The following is a 22,664-nucleotide window of genomic DNA, read 5'->3' as shown; positions in this document are numbered from 1 at the left end:
TACTGAAAATACAGGAAAAAAATAGCTGGGTGTGGTAGCAGGCACCTGTAATCCCAGCTACTCAGAAGGCTGAGGCAGGAGATCACTTGAACCTGGGAGGCAGAGTTTGCAGTGAGCCAAGATTGCACCATTGCCCTCCAGACTGGGTGACAAGAGAGAATTTCAACTAAAAAAAATAGTAATATAGAATAATTGTGTTTCACATTTTGTTCTAATAACTCATCTGTGTAAGAGAGAGTTTCAACTCATACTCAGCCATGGATTCTGCAGCTAAGATCAGTCAAAAGCTAAAGGACTCATCATCATCATCACCATCATCATCATCATGATCAAGTCATTTTACATCTAGTGAGTGTTGGAAATGTGCCATGGACTAAGTGTTCTACATATATTGTAAAATCTCATTATTATTAACTCATCATTTTCCCCTCAACAGTTTTTTTCATTATTCCCACTATAGAACTGAGAAAACTGAGGTACATAGAATTTAGGTAACAAACCTTAATCACCACGGAAAAAAAAGTTATTTAACAGACAACCTCACAAAAATGGGAGAGAATTCCTGCCCACCAGTATGTATTTGACATTGAGCTCATTACTTAGTCCTGCCAAAGTTCTTCCCTATCAAATTAGAGGAATAATGGTATCTATTTAATACAATATTTGTGTTACTACTAAAGGAGATAGCTTCTAAGTAACAGACCAAATGCAGTACTTGGCCCATAATAAATGCTTATTAAATGGAAGGGTTTTTTTTTTTTTTTTAACTATTAACATTATCATTGTAAGTTTCTAATGCACTTAAAAAGTATTAAGAAAAACACTTGGTGATAAAAACAAGCTCAAACATTTATAGGTAGATGACAATATTAAGATGAGATGATAGAAATGTATGGAAGACAGAAGTTGATAGCAGAGACATTGACCCCAGCTAGAATACCAAGCTAACAGAAGTAATTAAGTTCCAAATGACCTCTTGTTCCTGATTTCAGTGAAAATTGTGCTTATGGAATGACTAAAAATGTAATTCCCTACTGTCAACTTGCTATCTCAGCACCTGTGTTGATGTAGCCATATCTGTTATTTACACTTAGTGATGACTGCGTCTACTGTTGGAGTGTTCTTAGAAATGATAACAAAGCTAAAAATAAAGAGAGCACTTAAAGCAAAACCACATCTCACCATGATGATGATAAAGCATTATAATCTGTGTTCCTTGTTGAATAAAAATGTCTTTTTATAATAAAGCAAACCACATTTCAATCATACTGCTTTGCCATATATAATAAAAAGGTCAGCCACACGTTTAATATCAAATTTAACCCTAAGCTATTTCCTGTTACATGAAACATTTCAAGTGAAACAAGTTCAGAGGAAAGGCAATACTTTTTTATTGTAAGAGATTCTACAGAAGAGAGATACTACAGCAAAAAATAATAATAATAATAATTATTCATTAACAAATTTATTTGCAGAATTAATCTAAGGTACAATGTATTTGTAAATGCCCAAATTACTCTGCATAGGATTGAACACCACTATTAAGAAGACTGCATACTTTAAAAAAAATAAAACATGGAAATCCAAATAAAATATAGATACCTAGAAATTACTACATCCATAAAGCAATATTGTCCCTCGAGGCTGTGTTAATTCTAGGATCTCCCAGAAACCAACATCCCCAGAAAGATCTCAGTGATATCAGGAAAATATCAGAAAATGTTCCAAGTTTCCTCAAATTACATTTGAGTTGCTTAAGAAGGTGTTAAGAGAATCTCCAAATCTGGCTGACTTGAGCCATAAAGTGGGTAGTAAGCCAAACACTGCCAGTGTCTGGTCTCCTCCCTGCAAGAAAATTAGACACTTCTGGAAGTGACATTAAATAGCAGCTACCTGTATGTAAAAATAGAGCAATAATAGCTTGCAATTTTGCAACACCCTGCTGTTTTCTGATGAGCTGACTTCTAGTGGATTGAAAGAGTTAATTTTCAAATTTGCCTGAATCACCAAGAGCTAAGAATAAGAAAACATGTTTTAAGTTCGGTAAAAACTCAGACATACCTAAAAATGGTTTAACAGTAAAATAATATTTTTAAGCTGGGTACCTTTTCTTCATTTTTCTTATAAAGACTAAAATTGATGGAAGGTAGGATGTGTCTTTTGGAAAAAGTGATATACTACTTATTCCCCTTATTTGGCTCATTATAGATGACTTATTCTGTAATTTAGTAAAGTTGTTGATGCTTCCCACACAGCATAAAGACATGGAAGGAAGCTACCTCACACATAATATTTTAATCTCCATTAAGCCATTTACCAATAAAAATTTTAACAGGGATTCATGTTTTCCACTAACATCTAATGAGGTACAACAAGTAAATTCCAGCATTAAACAAAGTATGTAAAAGTAGATGAATAATAATTTTGTGTGGAATTAAGACACATATTGCTACTAAAGAAAGGGAATCTGCATGAAATCATATGAAGGTAAATTCTTGCATCATGTTATTAAAGGTTTAACCTCCCACAGTCTAGTTCTAGTCTTGTCTAATTTGGATTAAAGAGCACGAATATTTTAAAGGAAAAACACTAAATGCTTTTTACTGAAAGTTGGCTGTCTGAACTAGATTCATAGGGATGCTTTTTAAAAATGTGCTCTTATGGTTTTTGCTATTTGCTTGTATATTAACATAAAGGAATTAACATAATATCTTCCCTGGGCTTTCTTGCTGCTCCTATGTCAATTTAGTTTGGGAATAAAGAACACTCCTCTTCATTTATCATTGAGTTGTGTGGCAGTGGGAAGATGCCCAATTGTACACAATTTAGTTTGCTAGGTAATTTGACAGTATCATTAAGAAAATGGGTTTCATTTTGCCTTCCACAAACGTATTTTATAATGAAGATTTACTCTGACGTGAGTTGAAAAACTATATTAAGCTCTGATCCTGTGATCATCTGCTTCCACGTTGTTGATTGTCTGTTCTAGTTGCCCAATTCAATTCAGTAAGTGTTTTAAGGGCACATATGATGTATAAATGTGAGTCCCCAAGAGTCGGCTAAGATACAGTAAGATTTCATATCACTACAGGATGATCAGGTTTCCAACATATCCATCTTACCAAAGTTACCCTTACCACATAGCAACAAAATGTGCCAAATGTACAGGTGTATTTTTCTTGGTTCATAAGCCAAGAGAGCATTTTAGAAGTATAACTTATGGTTAATTAACATGAGATTACTTCCCTTACATTTTCTCTACCTTCCCATAGTAACTAAGCACATGCTACGTGATGGATATTTTGTATATGTGTTCATATATATATAATGTGTGTGTATGTGTGTGTGTGTGTGTGTCTATGTATATATACATAACAGTTGTAGGAGGAGAACGTGACCTAGAAATTTAACATGAGAGGGCTAATCAGGATTAAAGACTCTAAGGGAAACCAGAAGTAATTCTAGCCATCTAAGGAAAAAGTAAGAAAAGAAAAGAAAAGTGGCAGTGCTATTATGTCTTTATTTGCCCTTCCATTAAATATTCAGGATAATTAATAAAATATTCTGGAGTCAATCATGCCTTCATTTATTTATATTGATATATATGTGTATACACACACATACATATACACACACACTCACAACCTCACAACCCAGAAGTCAATAGTGTGTTCACTCATTTATATGTGTGTATGTTTACATATACATATTTACGTGTTTGCATATGTGATATATATCACATGCATATATGTATATGTGTGTACATACGTGATATACATGTATATAACACATGTGATACATACATGTGCATACATACATGATGTGTATATATAATATGTGTGTGTGTGTATCTCACATGTATTCTCAAAGGACAAAACGAGATATCTGCATTTGATGGGATTAATACAAAAGCTGACATCTTTCCAAGTACTGTGAGTGAGGCATTCAAGAAAAGTGGGCATTTGAGTGAGAATTCCCCATTCCATGTGCATTTACTAATTTAATGCTATTTATATGTTATTTCATGAATCTATGGCTAAGATGATTCCTAGGAATACCTGTTATAAATTTCAGGAATCCCCCAGGAGACTTGGGGAAGGAAAGGACGCTCTAAAGAACTGATCTAAGCTCATAGAAATTGCACTGACATTGGTGACACAAGATACATATCCAAACTGGCACCTTTTCTTTGCTATGTACATAAGATTGATTGGTGTCTGTGTGATTGCAAGGGGATGGTGTGGTGAGTGGGAAGGGGCAAAAAGAATGGTTTGGTCCCACTAGACCTATTGTAGAAGAACTGCAGTCATGTTTATGCATCAACTCAATCTTAAAATTACTGCTCTAGAACATTTTAAAATTTAAATTATTTTTAACATGAATTCTGAAATCCAGAGGTAAGACTTTCTTAGCAAATGGTGCACCAAATCTTAACACTTTATTTTTAGTTATGTCTTCTGATACTGAATTCTGTATTCCTAAACAATAGGATTGTACTATGATTTTTTTTTTCTGTTTTAGACATTATCTGTTAACTTCCTGCTGTAGAAAGTGACTATCTTCCTTAAATTATTTTCCATACCCTCTCTAAACTCACCCCTCACAGAATCCTATGCACTGAAAATCATTGCTTCTTATGTTTTGGTTAGTTTAATGTTTACTATTTGCATTATTTTGACTACATGAAAAGATTAGCCACAGCTTAATGAGTATGCTATAATTATATTTTCCTTCTTACAAACCTTTTTTCCTGGAGTTAATAATTGATTTCTCTAGTGTTCTCTATGACTCTTAATTATTCTTCCATCCAAATTGCTTGACTTTACTATAAAAATCCTCTCAATATGTCATATATAAAATTTATTATTTCCCTCTTTTAAGAGACATCCACAGGAGAGAAGTTTAGGGTTTATGTGAAATGACTGACCGTTAGACTTGGTACACAACTTCATCCTGAAAATTCTGTTCCATGCTCACTTGTGCTGAATTCTTGGCTTCCTTTTGCCACGTCTTTCCTGCTGTGCTTATTTTCTAATTTGAGGGTAGCTATCTCTCCAGTAGCTTTTGAGAAAAGGTTTAAAAAAAAGTAAGACTCTTCATATAATTTTAAGGCAGATACAATTTCCCATCCAAATTTTGAAATCAGATTTGCCTGTCATCTTATCTGCACTGTTATTTTTGAGAACTCTGATACCATTGATTCCTAATTCCTAATAAATAATCTCTCTTTTTCTCCCTCTGATGACATTTAGAACAATTTGCTTATCTCCTAAGTTCTGAAAATTCACAATGATATTTTTTACATGGTCTATTTTTCTTCCTTGCACCATTGCATCCTCATGAGTTCCCTTCAATATGAAGATTTGAATCTTTTGTTCTGGGACACATGCTAAAATTGTTTTCTTTGAAAAATTTCTTCTCTTAATGTTCTCTGAAATGCTTCTGATAAATGTTCCCTTCCAAGGTAACCAGTGAGTTTTCAAGTTACAAGCAATTCTCTGGAGTTTATTGTTGCCTCTGCTATCTTTTCCAAAGAAGTAATTCTAGAATAGTAGAAATCTGAAGAAAGAAAGGAAGGAAGATTTCTTCCATCCAGTAGGGAACTCTACTTCAAATACCATTTGACTTGAATGTTCTGGAGGCAGAAAATTTACCACCGAAAATTTACCTCATTCAGACATGTTCTCCTCTGTGAAGCCCTACCTGACATATTCACCATCCCCTGAACCACCAAGAAAGGAAGGGAGGGAGGGAGAGAAAAAAAAGGGAAAGGAGGGGAAGGAATAGAAGGAGAAGGGAAGGGAAGGAAAGAGCAATGGGAAGGAAAGAAAAGGCAAGGGCAAGGGCAAGAGCAGGGCAAGGCAGGGCAGGGAATTGATGAGCCCCTACTTGGTATTCGTACCCCTGTCAGTGATATTGTGGCCATGATAGAACTTATTATCCTTGTCTATAGGAGTTTCTCCCACAAAATTGCAAGCTTCAGTAGCAAAGGTAGAATACGTTATTTAGGTTTATATTCCTAGTGTTTAGCCCAGTTTCTGCCACTCACTGGGTACTAAATAAATGCTTGATGAATAGTGATTATGATCTAACTACTGTCAGTTCTACAGACTGCACACTTGATTTCAGCAAGTGGCACTTCATTTGCATCTTGCTCTCTCAGCCTACAGAATCAGCAGTAGTCATTATTATCAAGCTCTTCTGTTCTAAGAACAACTGGCAAGTCAAATTATAAAGTGGTCTTTTATTTTAGAGGCAAGTGCAAAATAGAGCACAATCTTCTGATATCACATATGGATCAGTGATTCTCAAACTAGAATGTCTCCATTGTTAAATACGGTAGCATTTTATTTGTTTGTTTGTTTAATTTATTTTGAGACAGGGTCTTGCTCTGTCACCCAGGCAAGAGTGCAGTGGTGCGATCATGGTTCACTGCAGCTTTGACCTCCTGGGCTCAAAAATCCTCCCACCTCAGCCTCCCAAGTTGCTGGGTCTACAGGTGTATATTACCACTCCTGGCTGTTTGCATTTTTTTGTAGAAACAGCATCTCCCTATGTTGCCAAGGCTGGTCTCGAACTCCTGAGTCAAGTGATCTGCTCACCTCAGCCTTTCAAAGTGCTGGGCTTACAGGCATGAGTCATTGTACCCAGTAATTTTGTTTAATTTTTAATGTGTATATTGTATGCTATAAAATGCTTATGTTAAGGCATGGTAAGTGTTACAAAATTAACCCATATAATTAATTCAAAATCACTGGTTCCTAAACATTCTCTGTACTAATATCACAAATTTGAAAATTTCACAAGTGTTTTCCAGAATCACTGCATCATTAGAAGTACATACAGTCTCTTGTAACGTTAATGTCATGGTGCTTGAACACATGCATTTAAGAAGTAAAAAATCCCCATGGAAATTCACTTCATAAAATCAACACCCTGCAGTGACCTACACTTTTCCAGATCCTCCATCCAAATCCTCAGCAACTGAGCTCATTCTGAATGAAACTGCATGAATAAGATTACAAAAGAAATGTAAAAGAAATTTGAAAAATAAGTAGTTTTTTGAAATGTAATTTTAAATAAGGCAGCCCAGTAAGGAGGCTCATAGGGGAAGTCAGTCTTTTACAAATACTTCTGTTTTTTACAGGATAGATTATAATCAATTCAGATGATTTAGGAAATGAGACCTGTAAACTCAGATGCAATTGACAATACTCTAATGCTCCTATTTATTAATAATCTGTTTGGTCTTTAAATCACAGAGGCAGATTTAACTACAAATCTTATAAAATTTAAATAGAAACTGTGGATAGAAGAACTTACAGACATTCATAAAAAAAAAAAAAACTATCAGACCACGTGATATGGAATGAAGGAGCATGCCAAATGTAATGATGGTTATAATGATAATTGAGAAATTACATATCTTAAAAATAAAAGTGTACACTTACAGAAATGATTTGGAAATGTTCAAAGCACCTAGATTAGAAATGAAGACAAGAAGAGTAAATGCTTTATTGGATTTATCTAATTTACAATTTCTTTTTGCAGTTAGATTGTCTCAGAACTTGTTGAACTATCTTCCTTTGACCTGATAGAAATACTTACCTACTTGTCAAGGTTGAGTGACAGAAGTTAATGAATATCATTGTCAAGTCTTAAAGGCAAATTTTTTGTGTAATTCTTTTTTCCCCAAAAGCTGATAAAACTGTATTTCTTCTTAGTAAAATAAATGAAACCAGAATTCAGGCTCAACTTAAAATGTAAATGTGGCTTAGGAGTGACATCGTAATACCACTTGGCGTTTCTTAAGTGAGTCTGCTCTTTCTACACTGGATAAAAATAAAGAGAGAAAAGCATCTAAAACCCTATTACATCCCAAATTTGCCCATGAAAGCAGAAATTTTCTGGCTTGCATCTATGCGTTCTTTCCACTTTCTGTAGCCTCCCACGTTATAATGACTTGTGCATGGAATTCAGAAACTTTATATTTTCTTTTGAGTGCAAAGTGAACTTCAACATGGAAAATGTGAAGGCTGACCATTTTTCAAGATGGCCACAGACTTTTGAGGGAAAAAAATAGTATCCAAAAAGATATTTGGTCAGGCTGGGATACTAAAATTCTAGCACATTTCTTCACCAGTTTTTATAGGGTGGAAATATTTACCTCTCAGGCATGTGCTTAGTCAGTATAGCTCAAAATTTTTGTTGGGGAGTCAAGGTCCTTTTCAGTAGACTAAAGAGATCCAAAATCAGCACAGCAGTTAATCTTGTTTATAGCAAAAATCAATAACTCAATCTATGGTTTGTGCTGACAGTTCTTGTGTGGAATAAAAACTCAAAAGTGTCTGCTCTGTGAATGGGATTTTTCGTTTACAGTCCAACAATATAGTTTCATTGTGGGGCAAAATTTGGGTTAGTCATTTTTATAAGGTTGAGTTTACACTGGTACTGTTTGTTTCCTTTAAGGATTCAAGGCAAAAGGTTGGATACCTGGAATGTGTTTATATTCTGACCTTATCTTATGCATGATTTTCTTGTTTACTTAAATTTTATGGCCAAATTCTGACAGAAATATACAAACTAAACATCTTAGAAGCCAAATAGAATGAGAAGTTTCTGAGGAATAGTCCCAATTGTCTTATAGTCATATCTTCCTTTTCGTTCACTTGAATTCTTACATAAAATATTTAGGGCTTACACATACTAAAGATATGTAAGAAGAAGGGATGAAGGTAAAATCTCATAATTCCATGGAGACAATGAAGTTTGTGGACTATCTAAGTCTAGACCTTACAAGCAGGACCCAGTCTGAATCTAGGCTCACTTCCTACATATATAACTTTAGTAAATTATTTAATTTCCCTTAAGTTTCAACAAGATCAGCTTGCTAGCTAGTAGTAGCAGTAATAGGATGCATGTATAGATGTATCTGTCCTAAGGCATTGTAAATGGTATGTGTTATGCTTTCTAATCCGTGCATTGTGTGTTGATATGCGCTAAACTGGATTATTCCATGTTCCTTAGTCACTCCCTGGAGTAAATACATACTGGCCATTTGGGTTCGGTGTTAGCTCTTTCACACACTAATACATTACACATGCTGTCTCCATAGCTTAAGTTTTGCATGAACAGTTCCCTGGTGGCCTTTTCTGTGATTCAAACCAAACAGTGAATAGATTTATTTAACAAGTTGTGTTCACAAAAGTAAATCAAGAAAGCATGCAAGCTAGAGCAACACATTTCTTCCAGTGATTTTTATTAAGTATTGCATTTCCAATATTTTCTTAATGGAGTTTTAAATGTTCAATATTTATATCTTTATTCATTAATGGACCAATCCAACTGCCTTTAAAAGTATTGCTGATGATTTTTATCACAAATATTAAATGTAAAATTTCCGTCTAGTATTAGGCTTCTTTTTAAAGAAATAACACTATTAAAGCTACTAAACAGAAGCTTTATAAAATCTCTTAACTTTGATAGCACAGATTAAGTGTTCTCTTTACTAAGATATATTTTGGTTTTTGAAATGTATCTGTGACTATATATTTTTTAAACTTTTTAATAGGTGGTGAAATGACAGAACTCACTCCCTTCTTTGATTGGTGATTTTGAAATAGTCTTTCATCAAATTCCATCTCCTTTACCCTCATATGGAATGTATCTCTCTGTCTGTTGTTAAATTATGATGACATGTCTGTAGCTATCAGAAAGAGAAGCTGGGAAGAACATGTGACCCAATGGGTGGGACAGCCTTTTAATTCTGATGATTATAACACAGCATGTCATCATGGACTAGTAGTTGACAGCTTGCAGGCAAGTATGGAAAAAGATGCAACTCTAAATGTGGACCGCAAAGAGAAGTGTGTTTCATTACCTGACTGCTGTCATGGATCAGAGCTGAGAGATATTCCTGGGAGGCCAATGGGTCACCTTTCAAAGGAGGCAGATGAAAATGACAGCCATGAAGGTGAAGATCAGTTTCTTTCTCTGGAGGCCAGCACAGAAACACTAGTGCATGTTTCTGATGAGGATACCGATTCTGATTTATACCTTACAGATGATAAACAGGTTTTAACTACCCAAGGGCATAAAACGTCAGGCCAACACATGATCGAAGGAGCAGGCTCCTTAGAAAAGGCACTGCCCATCACGGAAAGTAACCAAGGTTCTTATAACTCCTGGGGAATGGCTGGTAAAACTGAATTCACACTGGCAAAAGAAAGTGGGGAGAGAAAAGTTGCTGACACTGTAAGTAAAAGCCTGGAGCTTTGCAATGAAATAAGCTTAAATGAAATAAAAGATGCACCCAAAGTAAACGCAGTTGATACTTTGAATGTGAAAGATCTTACACCTGAGAAACAACTGCTTAATTCTGCTGTAATTGCTCAGCAACGAAGGAAACCCGACTTCCCTAAAGAAGAAGATGAAAGAAGCACCCGCAATGTGGTACAAGATGAGTTCTTGGCTATTCCTTGTACGGACAGAGGACTGCCATTATTAAAAGCAGATTTTGGAAGCTGCCTTCTGCAGCCTCCTTCCTGCCTCAATGGAATGTCAGCTGAAAATGGCCTGGAGAAGAGTGGTTTCTCAGAACGTCAAAACAAAAGTCCACCAAAGGTCAAGGCACAAGATGACATGCAGTGTTTACACTTAAAGGAGACTCTGGCCACCCAGGAACCCACAGATAACCAAGTCAGACTTCGTAAGAGAAAGGTAAGATGTATGCACAGATTCTCTGGCTTTTGAAATTTTGTAAATAGCCTTGGATTCATTAATTATTATTTTGCTTGGATTAAAAAGATGTGAAGATAGTTCTTTTGCCCTGTCATGTAGATATATAATTCAAAGCCTACCCACTTGGTGAAACCATCAAAATATTTAAAAATTAAAGAATAATAATCTATCCATTTCACTAATAATATGTATGATGATTTATGAATATTCTATTTCAGAATTGTGTTGAAAACAGGATTGGTATCCCTTTCTTTAGTTGTAATTAAATTGCCACCAGATATCTCATGAACATGCAGTTCAAGGTATTCTGTAGAGTGATTTCTAATTTTTATAAAGAAAGTTATGGTACTGTTTATTTAATAGCATTTATTTGGGCATATTTCTTTTTATCTTCAAAAAGAGTGTTTTCATAAGAAAAAAAGTGGTATAAATCAAATATTTAAAATAATACATTCACATATGCAAAGACAAAACTACTCCAACCCCCAAAATGTGCTGATGCCACTTTAAGTGATACCCTAGCACACTCACCATCAACAGATATATCATAGTCTCTGTTTCTTGCCACAACTGTTATTTAGCTGTTGGCCAGAAGGGCCAATAACTGAAATTATGTTTTATGCCACAGCCCCTTTGACTAATTCTAAAGATGCCATCGTCCCCTGTGAAGCTTCCAAGTGAAAGAAGCAAGGGTTCAGGTGGTGCTACCTGAATTATGTTTTAGCGAGTGAACTCTTGACCAAAACCTGTCTCTTTTTTGAATTTCCCCACATTTTTCCAAAAAATGTAGTGTGTTATAGTCCTGATATAAGTCCAAGTACACTGTCTTCTTCTATAAACCCCACATGGCCATTAGCATTGAAGAAACCCTAAATTTTTGACACTTGTATACACCGATTAAAACATATTGCCCCTCTCTTGATATATTCATCCATAACTGCAATTTTCCTAAACACAAGACTAATTTCTTTGTTCTGTTCAATTGGGGCTATCTACCACAAGAAAAGAAATCTCCAACTTTCTTTGTAGTGAAAAAATCTGGTTTTCATAGACTGTGGTTTTGCTAACAAAGTAGATCAGTAATGTGTCATGAGTTAGTTTAAATGAAGTCGACGACTCTACAGCAAAAATCAGTGTCCACAAGCTATATGCCAACAGCATTTTGTGCTTCTGGCAAACTCTCCCTTCCTTCCATAAGTTTTATGAAAATAGGAATGCTCCATAAAGTTGTTGTGACTAAAATGTTTAGGTAACTTTTTCAAAAACTTTCATATATCCTATCAAATCTGTAGAGGGAATGCTATACTGACATAAGACAGTATTAACTGACCTATGACATAGCTCCCCTAAAATAAAACAAACTCCACCCAACTGCCAATAGAAACATTAAACATTCCAGAAACATATACTCACCACTTGAACATTTATATCAATACTAAGATTGCTGGAAAGAATTTACTCTTGGACATGTCACTAGTGCATGGTTGTAACAGTGAGAGTTATAATTATATCTCATTTACAAGTTCTAACTTAAATATCCCATTTTAAGCATTCTGTCATTCTAGAGTGTTGTGATATTGTCTGATGAAGTATTTACTTTAATTCTACAGCCCATTTAGGATGCCTTGTAATAAATAGATGAATGCAAAATTTTAGGTTGGGAATTTACCCTAGAGAACTATAGTTATGGTAGAAGCCCTTAGAACTAAAATGCATAAGAATTATTGTTTTATGCATTATTGAATGAGTGTTAGAATGCTGTTTAATTGGCACTTCACCATTTTTCGAATTTTACCAGAAGAAATAATAGAGCATATTCATAGAAAGATATGTACAGAGAAGTTCATCATTATATTCCACGTTGCTGAAAGAAAAATAAAACATTCTACGTTTGCATCAATAAACATCTTATTATTTATCTATTGTATGAAACACTATGCTGCCATTAAAAAGATGAAGTGAGATCCATGCACACTAACTTCGAAAGCGGCTCATATTACAGTGTATCTGAAAAACAACAGTAGCAGACCAATATGTATAGATAGCCAAACCTTAATGTCAAAGTGTATGTGTGTATGTGTATGCATATATATACATATATGAATGTAGACAGTAGTATAAATATCTCTGTATGTCTGAATAATATGTGAAATCCTGGCTAAATAGGCACAAAATTGTTAGCAGCAATTACATTCGATGAGTGGAATTAAAAGATTGGAAGGAGGGGATTTTCACTTTTTACCCCAAATTTTTATAAAATATCACAGAATCACGTATGAAATGCATTTCATGAACAGAAATACAAAAATAAAATCACATTTAATATATAAACTGAGGCACTTTCTGCATGGCACAAAGCAACCTTTTATCTGCGTTATTATTATAATTATTACTTTTATAAATTATAAACGAGTATTTATAAAGTTTTTCACAGTATTAACAAGAGTTCTAATCAACTACTTGATTCCTAATACTAGTGCCACTGATTAGAGGAGATAAGCTTTTTGGAGGTATGCATGTGCCACATTTTCTTGTCTATGGGGAATGCGGTACCAAATGGTCAAATGGCAGAAAGAGTTTGCTAATTGTCTATTTATTTAAAACTGTTTGTCAGCCATAGTGATACCTGTAAGATAAGAACTTGGGAAAGTGAAATCAAATAAAGACTAATATCATTTTAGTTATGGATCAGTGCATTATCTGATAATCATGTGAGTAAATCAAATCCTTCAATAAATTTGTGCACATAGAATTCTTGTGTCAAGATAACATCAAGGTTCTAAGACTTGAAGAAAAAAAAATATGAGTTTATGATCTTCAAATGATCTTCAAAATGTATTGACATAGTGCTCTAGAGATATCATTGTACTTTTGATATAAATTATCATTCCTTGAAACCCATAAATCTTGGCAGGCATTCATCGTTTTGCAAAGCTTAGTTTTTCTTAGTTTCTAATGATATTTCTGATTATCAGTTTAGTCACACATATATTTATGAGGAGTCTCAATTGGAGGGGATTACATTTGTAATATATGTAAACATCGACATTTTCAGCTAATAATTCTCCTAAATACGATGAAATATATAATTAAATTGAAGCCACTGATATCAAAGGAAAACCAGACAAACCGTGAGCAAACGTTAGTGAATGCACCATAGGTTGGATGACTCACAGGGCCTGGCTGGTCTCTGAGGTGAGGTGGACAACCAGTTAAAAGCAATTTTGAGACAGAATCCAAAGTAGTCTGGAGGAGGGAGACAGTCTAAGAAATGGTCTCTTTAAACCAGATGAGATGTGAAGATGGAAAACATTTAGGGAAAGACTTGAGGTTAGACATTTTTTTCTTGAAGAACTAGTGTGTTTGTTCTTGACGGTGGTTTACTAATTAGAGAGAATCCAAAATTCAGTCATCTGTAAAAACTACTTAAATAGTCATTTTTTGAATAACCATAATAATTATATAAATATCTGAACATGTTTATTTGCTCACATAAGACAAGAAATAATCCATATTGCAAAGCAAAATAAACTCCAAAGAAGATGCAAAGATAATCTGAACTTTGAGAAGACACCTAATTCCACATTCCAACCAAAATGTCATATTCCAGCAACAAATTGAATTAATGTTAGGATCTTAGTTTCTCTCTCAGGTGTGTGTGTGTTTGTTTGTTTGAGATGGAATCTTGCTTCGTGGTCACCCAGATCACACCCATGGTATGATCTCCACTCACTGTAACCTCCCACCTCCTGGGTTCAAGCAATTCTCCTGCCTCAGCCTACTTAGTAGCTGGGATTACAGGCATGCACCCCCACATCTGGCTAATTTTTGAATTTTTAGTAGAGATGAGGTTTCACCATGTTGGCCAGCTGGTCTCGAACTCCTGACCTCAGGTGATCCACCTGCCTCAGCCTCCCAAAGTGCTGGGATTAGAAGCGTGAGCCACTGTGCTCAGCCTATCTCTCAGTGTTAGTTAGGATATAAATTTGACTGCTATCTCAAAAAGCATAATAGTGGTTTAAATGACATATTTCTGTCACACACATAAAATAGGAATAAAAAGTTCTGAACCAATATGTAAGCTCTATGCCTTCAGAATCCACACCCCTTTTATCTACCTTCTCTGCTATCTTGAGTCCTCATCTACATTCAAGTCAGTGGGAAGGCAAAAGGGTACAGGGGTGATCACATCCCTGTGTGCAGGTAGTACCCAGGTCATCGGCTTCACTGCAATTTTCATGGGCTAGAATTTTGTCGCATGGCCATATCTAGCAATAAGGGAACTGACAATTGGAATCTGCATTCTGGACAAGCATGTGTTTGCTAAAAGTTCTATAATCAAAAAAGCATGGGAAAAGTTATACTGAGAGATAATCATAATATAAATATTGGGGAATAACACTTTAACATAAATATATTCCAATATATCATGACATGTTGTGAAAGAAATAACCAAGTTGCATATGTTCTGTGGTATTCTGTATAATTACTAAGTGCTTTAATTTCAGACAACAGAATACCTTTCCTCGTTATGAAACTATTTGATATATTAAGTGATGTTTATCAAATGCTATATCATTTCTAATAGAAAAAATGTCCAGGAATAAAACATTATATTGCACATATTATACTTTAAAGCTCTGGAAAATATAATACATTATCTATGACTGATTAAAAAATCAAATATTTTCTCCTTATTCTATCTTTAAAATATGCAAACATTTGGTAAAAGGACACCTATACCTGAAATGACTTCTCTTTCCTTTGTATCCCCAAAATGCCGACAGGGAAGACTTGTAGCAAAGGAAGGATAACATTGACCAATGGGTGACATAAAGAAGATAGTAAATTATGCAGAAAATGGAATGAACCAAAATAGGAGGCTAGCTGGGACAATATAAAAGGGAAGGAACCGTTCTAAGAAAGTGAGTTCTAATGTTCTATACCTCTTTACAATAACTATAGTTAACAATAATACAACGCTTCAAATAGCTAGAAGAAGGGTATTGAACATTCTTAGCACGTGCATTCTCAGACTTGATCAATGTTTGGAATGACGGCTCTGCTAATTACCCAAATCTGATCACTAAACATCATATGTATCACAACATCATCTATGTGCTCCGTAAGTTTAAAAATAATGTTTATGTATCAATTGAAAATTATTTAATTAAAAAAATAGAGACAAAAGAAGAAATAAAAACCAAAAAGACAGTTAAGCCAAGGCTCCAGGCTAATGTAGCAAGATATGTGGAATGAAAGCAAGGACAATGGAGGAATTAGTTTGTAGTATCAGCTGACAAGGAGGGAAGCAATGTAAAGCACGGTAGGTATACGTAGCCCTGCAGATACATTCATAATAATAGTATGATTTTACACTAAGCTTGCACTGGTTTTAATGACACAAGCCTGTTGAGCAGATTGTTCTTCCTAAATCCCCTTGTTTTTAAACTTGTTTCCCTAGGTTAAAGATTGGAGTTGTCAATGAAAGCTTATTTCCAAGTGGTGAGTGGGTGTGTAGATTCATAACAAGCTCCTGTGACAGTTCTTATCTAATGTATTCATAGGGAGTTTTGTGTCCCGGGTAAAGCTACTAGCTTTGTAAATAGCTTATTTTGTGCTTCATTGGGCCACTGAAAACTATCACATAATTTCATGTCATTTAAACTGGTTTTTGCTTTATAAATAACCAGAAAGCCAAAAATGTATTTGCAGATATTTGGGGCTCAAATATATTGTCACAAGACAAATATAAGTCTCCTAAAACCAACTCAAAATGCAAAAAACATTTAATTATAAGATAAAGGAAAACACTAGATATAGTGTCTGGTAAAAATCAATCAATAAAAAATGTTAAGCATTTTCAGTATCCCAGATGCTATTCTGTGTGCTTGGACCACCACCATGAGCCAGGTAGCAGAGTTTATTCCATTGCCAAGCATCTAGTCACTGAAATCCCACTGGAGTTTCCAAGTAGGGCTTCTGTTTGACTGACATATAAGGCTACCACTAAAGAGAGGGGAGAGTAGTGAGAGAGGTGAAGGGAGAGAGAAAACAGAGAGAGAGAGTCAGGCAGAGAGACAGAGAAAGAGAGAGTAAGTGACAGAAAAAAGGAAAGGCTAAACTAGGATACCAAAAATAGCACTGGACTTTCATAAAGAAAAAAAAATACAAGTCTTTGACAAAAAGTGAATATGTAGCAGGCTGGAATGTGATTCCATTTCAGCAGGATGATGTGGTTATCTCTAGCAGATGTTTAACAAAGAGACAAGGAACATGAACTTGACTTGAGGGATTATAGAGCTGATGGAGCTAAATCATTGTTGCCTTTTTTGTTTTGTTTTGTTTTGTTTTACATCAGGTACTCTGATGACCACAGCCAGCCTTATGGGCTGTATCTCCAACAGGCTAGAGGCAGAACCCTCATATAAGCTCATATTTCAAGATCCTCAAATGTTTTACTTTTGTGGGGTGCTTGCTTTCCCCAATTTTTTTAGCCAAGTTAGTTGCTCGATTCTCTCTATATCCATAGAAGACTTATTACTGATATGATGTATATATTTCTACTATAATCCTATGTATAATAAATGAATTCATTGGAATCCAATTGATTCTACCATTGCTAACTAAAACGTAGCTCACTGAGTACAGTTATTCAACCTTGTGTCCACAGTGCTTAGAATCTGTTTGTAAATGCCAGAATGAATGAATGTCTTTGTTATGGTAAGATATTTATTTTCAGAAGATAATGCCAAATGTCATGAGCCCAAGTTATAAAGATACAGAAGAACTTAAGTTATACAACCACCACCATTGGTCACATATTTCCTCTCTGTTCTGCCTCCTAGTTCCATGCTAAATCAGGACATGAGGGAATAAGAGGGAGAAGGGAATCATGTAAAATCTGGATCTCTGAGGAAACCTACAAGACTGAGATTATTATTGTGCTTTGCCACAAAAGAACTACTTAATCATAACTAATTAGTCAATAGCAAACTATGAACAGTAAATGTTATTTCGAATATACTTAGGTCTATCCAGAGAGGAGTGGGCAACGATGAGTGTAGAAAAGGATAATCTTAGAATATCTATTCACATTTATTTTAATTTACCATTTAAGTTTATGCATGTTCTATAACATACATACATATTAATACAAAAGTGTGTGTATTATTGTTTATGAGTAAGTAACATAGACATGCTTGCAGTGGAGTCTGTTTCAAAAATGTCAGGAGGCCACTGGTCTAGAAATTCCTTAGCTTTTCTGGTTAATGCCACTATGAGGAAGTTGGGGGTGGAATGGAAGGAAGACGACAGAAGAATAGAAAGAGACTGAAAGACAAATGATTAGAGAGATTCAGAAGCATTTGTTTAGAGAGTGTCAAACATTAACAAATTCTTTTTTAATATTCAATGTGAAAATGACATAAAATTGGGAGATTTGCTGCCAGATGCCTTTAAGGCTATACGTGTGTGTGTGTGTGTGTGTGTGTGTGTTCAGATTCAATTGCCCTCATTCAGAATACGTGTGTGTGTGCATGCACATGTGTGTGAGTATATTTATATAATTGTGAATGAGAGTAATTAAATCTGAACATTCCTTGTTCCAGATATTATTTTTTTAAAAAAGTAGTTATGATGTGTGAGGAGCCTCTGATCCAATCAGTGATTTGGACCAAAATTGCACATTTACATTAGTTGCTAACAGGATCATTAATGAGTTCACATTAACCCAACATCAGCTTTTATTGGATCAAAAATTAATATACTTTTATGATGTTATTTTAAATAATGAATGGTTATTTCAGAGCCAATTGTGCATTGGAGGCCATCATAATAGTGAAACTGATTGAGTTTGTTCCTCCTAGATTTCTGTTACTATAAAACAAGACCAACTTATTAATTTTTAAATACCAACAAAACCACCATAGGTTTGGCTGCCTCCCTCGGAGAAATGCCAGTATCCACACAATTTGGGATAACTCGCATAACCTATGTAACAGAGCCCTACCTCTTATCTGGGCACCAAACACAATGGTGCCAACAGGATCTGTTTGTTTTCTGGCTCATGTTCTTAGAAATGATGTACTTATCCCTTGATTCCAACAAGAACTGTATTCCACAGATAATTTTCTAACTGTAAAGAAAATTATAGTGCTATTTTAAAGATAACCTCACCAATTTCAAAGGAAATATAAGCAACTGGGAAAAATAAACTTTTACTCTTTTCTTAGTTCTAGTCCTATATTGACGTAGGAATAAAACTAGTGATTAATGAACCTTTTCAATTTTTTTTGCTTCTATTTTTTGAGCCAATGAAACTTCAAAAGGGTTTACTGCTTTTTATGCACATTAAAAATTAACCGAGAGGTTTTTGAAAATATTGAAATAGCATCATTATTTGGTCTAGAAAATGAATGGCTTAGTCCGAACTTGATTTTCCAGCCAAGAAAGTAAGCTGTGATGAGGAAAAAAGCACAACCTAAAGTGGAGGGTGTTGTTTAACCTTTGTGAGCCTTTCAAGCCCCTGGAAAATGGAGAAAACAGTCTCTGCCTTGCAAGGTTGTTAGGAACATTTAGAAAAATGGAATGTCTGATTAAACATCTACAGGATATAGCACCTAGAACAATGATATATTTCAACAAGAATTCAAGATGAGGATCTGACAGCCAAACTATTGAAGTGCAGAATTATTATATCTGAAAATAATTCAAATTCTAGTGGAATGTATATTCACACATATGTAACCAGCCAGCATAAGTAGCTTCTTCAGTGAGAAATTTCTGGAGGGCTGCACTGCCTAGGATCAAGCACAGAGGTTTCTAAGCTTGTGAATTATTTTATATCTCTAGGGTACAGGTTCCTCATTTGTTTAACAGGATTCTTCACTCTGTTGCTAGGAAGATTAAATGAGTTTATATATATACATATATATATATATGTTTACTATGTGTAAAGAGACACTGTTTTAACAAACTACAGTGTCTCTTTACACATAGTAAACACCTTGTAACTTCAGCTATTAATAGTAGCAGTGATTTTTGTTGGTGTATTTTACTAAATTGCCCTGATTATAGATCTGAGAGTTTCTTAGAAAAATCTCGAAAAGGACTGACAAATTTTGAGAGAGAATTGAGAAAGTATGTCAACTCACATGGACATCTGAGCTGTAAATTTTATCATTAAATTGTAGAGCCTAGAATATGCAGTCATTAGCTAAATAAATAATTATTACCTTCTCTTTCCCATGCACTTTGCTACGTGTGGTGTAGAATATGAATAAGAATATATATGCCTTCTTATCTAAAGGAGTTTACACAGTAGTAGGGACAATGTAACACACATAACTTTCATATTAAGTGTAACTAACTTCAGTAAGTTTTGAATGACAAGTACAATTATATCATAATTAGGTTTCAACATAATTAAAGTTAGAAGATATTCAGATCTCCAGAGATTGGGCTTGGGGAGGATTCCCTTTCCAGATAGGGAGGCCAGAAAAAGCTTCCCTCAGATGGTGTCTGGGCTGAGGTTTAAAGTATACACTTTAGATTTTGTATTTGTGCGAATGAATGAGGGAAAGGGATCTCTTTGTGACATTTTATATATATATGTGTGTGTGTGTGCATGTGTATACACACTAAGTTCTGGGATACATGTGCAGAACGTGCAGGTTTGTGACATAGGTATACAGGTGCCATGGCTGTTTGCTGCACTCATCAACCCGTCATCTACATTAGGTATTTCTCCTAATACTATCCCTTCCCTAGCCACCACCCCCACAACAGGCCCCACTGTGCGATCTTCCCCTCCCTGTGTCTATGTGTTCTCATTGTTCAACTCCCACTTATGAGTGAGAACATGTGGTGTTTGGTTTTCTGTTCCTGTGTTAGTTTGCTGAGAATGATGATTTCCAGCTTCCTTCATGTCCCTGCAAAGGAACATGAACTCATCTTTTTTATGGGTGCATAGTATTCCATGCTTTATATGTGCCATATTTTGTGATTCCTCAAGGATCTAAAACCAGAAATACCATTTGACCCAGCAATTCCATTACTGAGTATATACTCAAAGGATTATATACATCACTCTTCTATAAAGACACATGTACACATATGTTTATTGCAGTACTATTCACAACAGCAGGGACTTGGAACCAACCCATCAATAATAGACAGGATAAGGAAAATGTGGCATTTTAACTGTTTTGTTTTCTGTTTCTGTCTTCAAAATTTTTTTTTTCCTAAGTAATTTCTGGGCTCACCATATTTTCAGAAATTCTCTATATTTCAGTATACTAATGAGTCTTGAAAAGGATGCTAGCTTTATTGCTATATAAATTTGCTCCCTAGCTAGTATTTGATTAGTTAATTAAAAATTTAAATGAAGATTGTAGAAAAGTGCTTCGTGACTAAGATATCAGCAGGAGATACATTAACAAAATGGTCCAACTATGAAATAATAATATTAGGCACTCATTCCCACTCACTCTCAATTCCCTCACTGATGTATAAGAATCATATATGGAATGTTTTAAATACATTGTTTTATGTAGTTTTGACCAATTATTACAAGGTGATTTATCAGCATAACTGACTGAAAGCATGAGAAATAAAAAGGCATGAGAACAATTCCTTGTTCATTAAAACTTCAGTGCTGATCATGTTTCATATTCTACTCACATATTGGCCTTATGCATAATTAGAAATTTTCTGTAGTATCACTTTAAAGATGTACCCAAAGGTGTTTTAGTCAGAGTGTAAAGCAGATAAGAAATGTACTTTATAAATATCTGATAAAATGTAAAATTTCCAAGATCACCTTTTCTAAGTGTAAAATAAGAGATTTTCTATCTCTAAGAACAGAAAATGGGAGCCTGCAGGCCCTCTGCATGATATGAACTCATGATGGATGAAAATGTGTTTGGAGGGTAGGGATCAACAACTATGTTCATCTTCTCCTGTTATGGGACAGACTTTGAGTATTCATTCCCACTAACTCTCAATTCCCTCACTGATACATAGGAATACACAAACTTTGAGTAGGAAAGATTAGTGCTGAGGTTCGGTGTACTAAGTCTTAATTTTCACCATTATTATATAAATTTTGAGACAATGTCAATTTAGGGCACAAAATTTATTTATGAATGTCTGAATGAGTTAAACGTTTTCTTAAGAGAATTATGAAGTACAGATAGCCCAAACCTATGGCAGGAATATTAAGAATAAAGTAAATTTACTTAATAAAAATATTATGGATATCCATTCATTTTTAATGCCTTCCATAATCATGCACAATTGGAAATGCAAGTATTTTGCTTCTTGCAAAAGCATAGTCTTTATTGAAACCTAGAGTAGAGGAGATGACAAGCACACAAGAACCAAGTGGTCACTACTAAAGGGACAACATTAGCATCGACTAATTGTGCTCTGATTCCACATTTCCAAAGGAGGTCCAAAAGGAAACTGAAGCAGGCTTCCCTTCAAGGGCCTATGGATAATTTGACTCACCCCAACACAAAAGCACAGAGAAATTAGACTTTGAGTCAATATCACAGCTGATCAGTGCCTACATTAAGAAACAAACTGCCAAGTTCTTGTACAGAATGATTATTTCTTACACTATGTATTTCCTGCTGTATAGATGGGACTTTAATTTCCAGTTCATTCATTGATCACAGTCCTTGAATTTTTCCTTCGTCTTGTTGTAGGATAATCACAAGACATTGCCTATCCTGTCCTAGGTTCATTTATCCAAAAAGCAAGTAATTGCTCAGTTGACTAGCCCATGGTAGGTGTCATCTTACAAAGAAATATGGATGAAAGACCCAGAATTTGCATTTCATAGGTTAGTGGAATGTTTCAGTTGGAAAAGAACTTTAAATACCCTTGCATTTCACTTGAACTGAAATAATGTGTGGGTA

At 34.9% G+C, this 22,664-nt stretch overlaps 1 protein-coding gene across 4 annotated transcripts in view; it reads left to right on the top strand.

Moving 5' to 3' along the window:
• The window catches only part of DLC1 (DLC1 Rho GTPase activating protein), a 422,870-nt gene that overhangs the window by 5,212 nt on the left and 394,994 nt on the right, over positions 1-22,664 (top strand). For 3 of the 4 annotated variants that reach the window (XM_064368818.1, XM_021673878.2, XM_064368820.1), the window contains exon 2: positions 9,572-10,719. The exons of the other annotated variant lie outside the window; for it this stretch is intronic. In XM_064368818.1, the coding sequence (XP_064224888.1) occupies positions 9,697-10,719 (1,023 nt within the window). In that variant the 5' untranslated portion in view covers positions 9,572-9,696. The remainder of the gene's footprint in view (positions 1-9,571; positions 10,720-22,664) is intronic. 4 annotated transcript variants of the gene reach the window in all.

This window comes from Aotus nancymaae, unplaced genomic scaffold, assembly GCF_030222135.1.
Source record: "Aotus nancymaae isolate 86718 unplaced genomic scaffold, 86718_ANA_hifiasm-v0.15.2.pri h1tg000079l, whole genome shotgun sequence".
In the NCBI taxonomy this organism is placed as follows: Eukaryota; Metazoa; Chordata; class Mammalia; order Primates; family Aotidae; genus Aotus; species Aotus nancymaae.
This window is presented reverse-complemented; position numbering and strand designations above follow the sequence as displayed.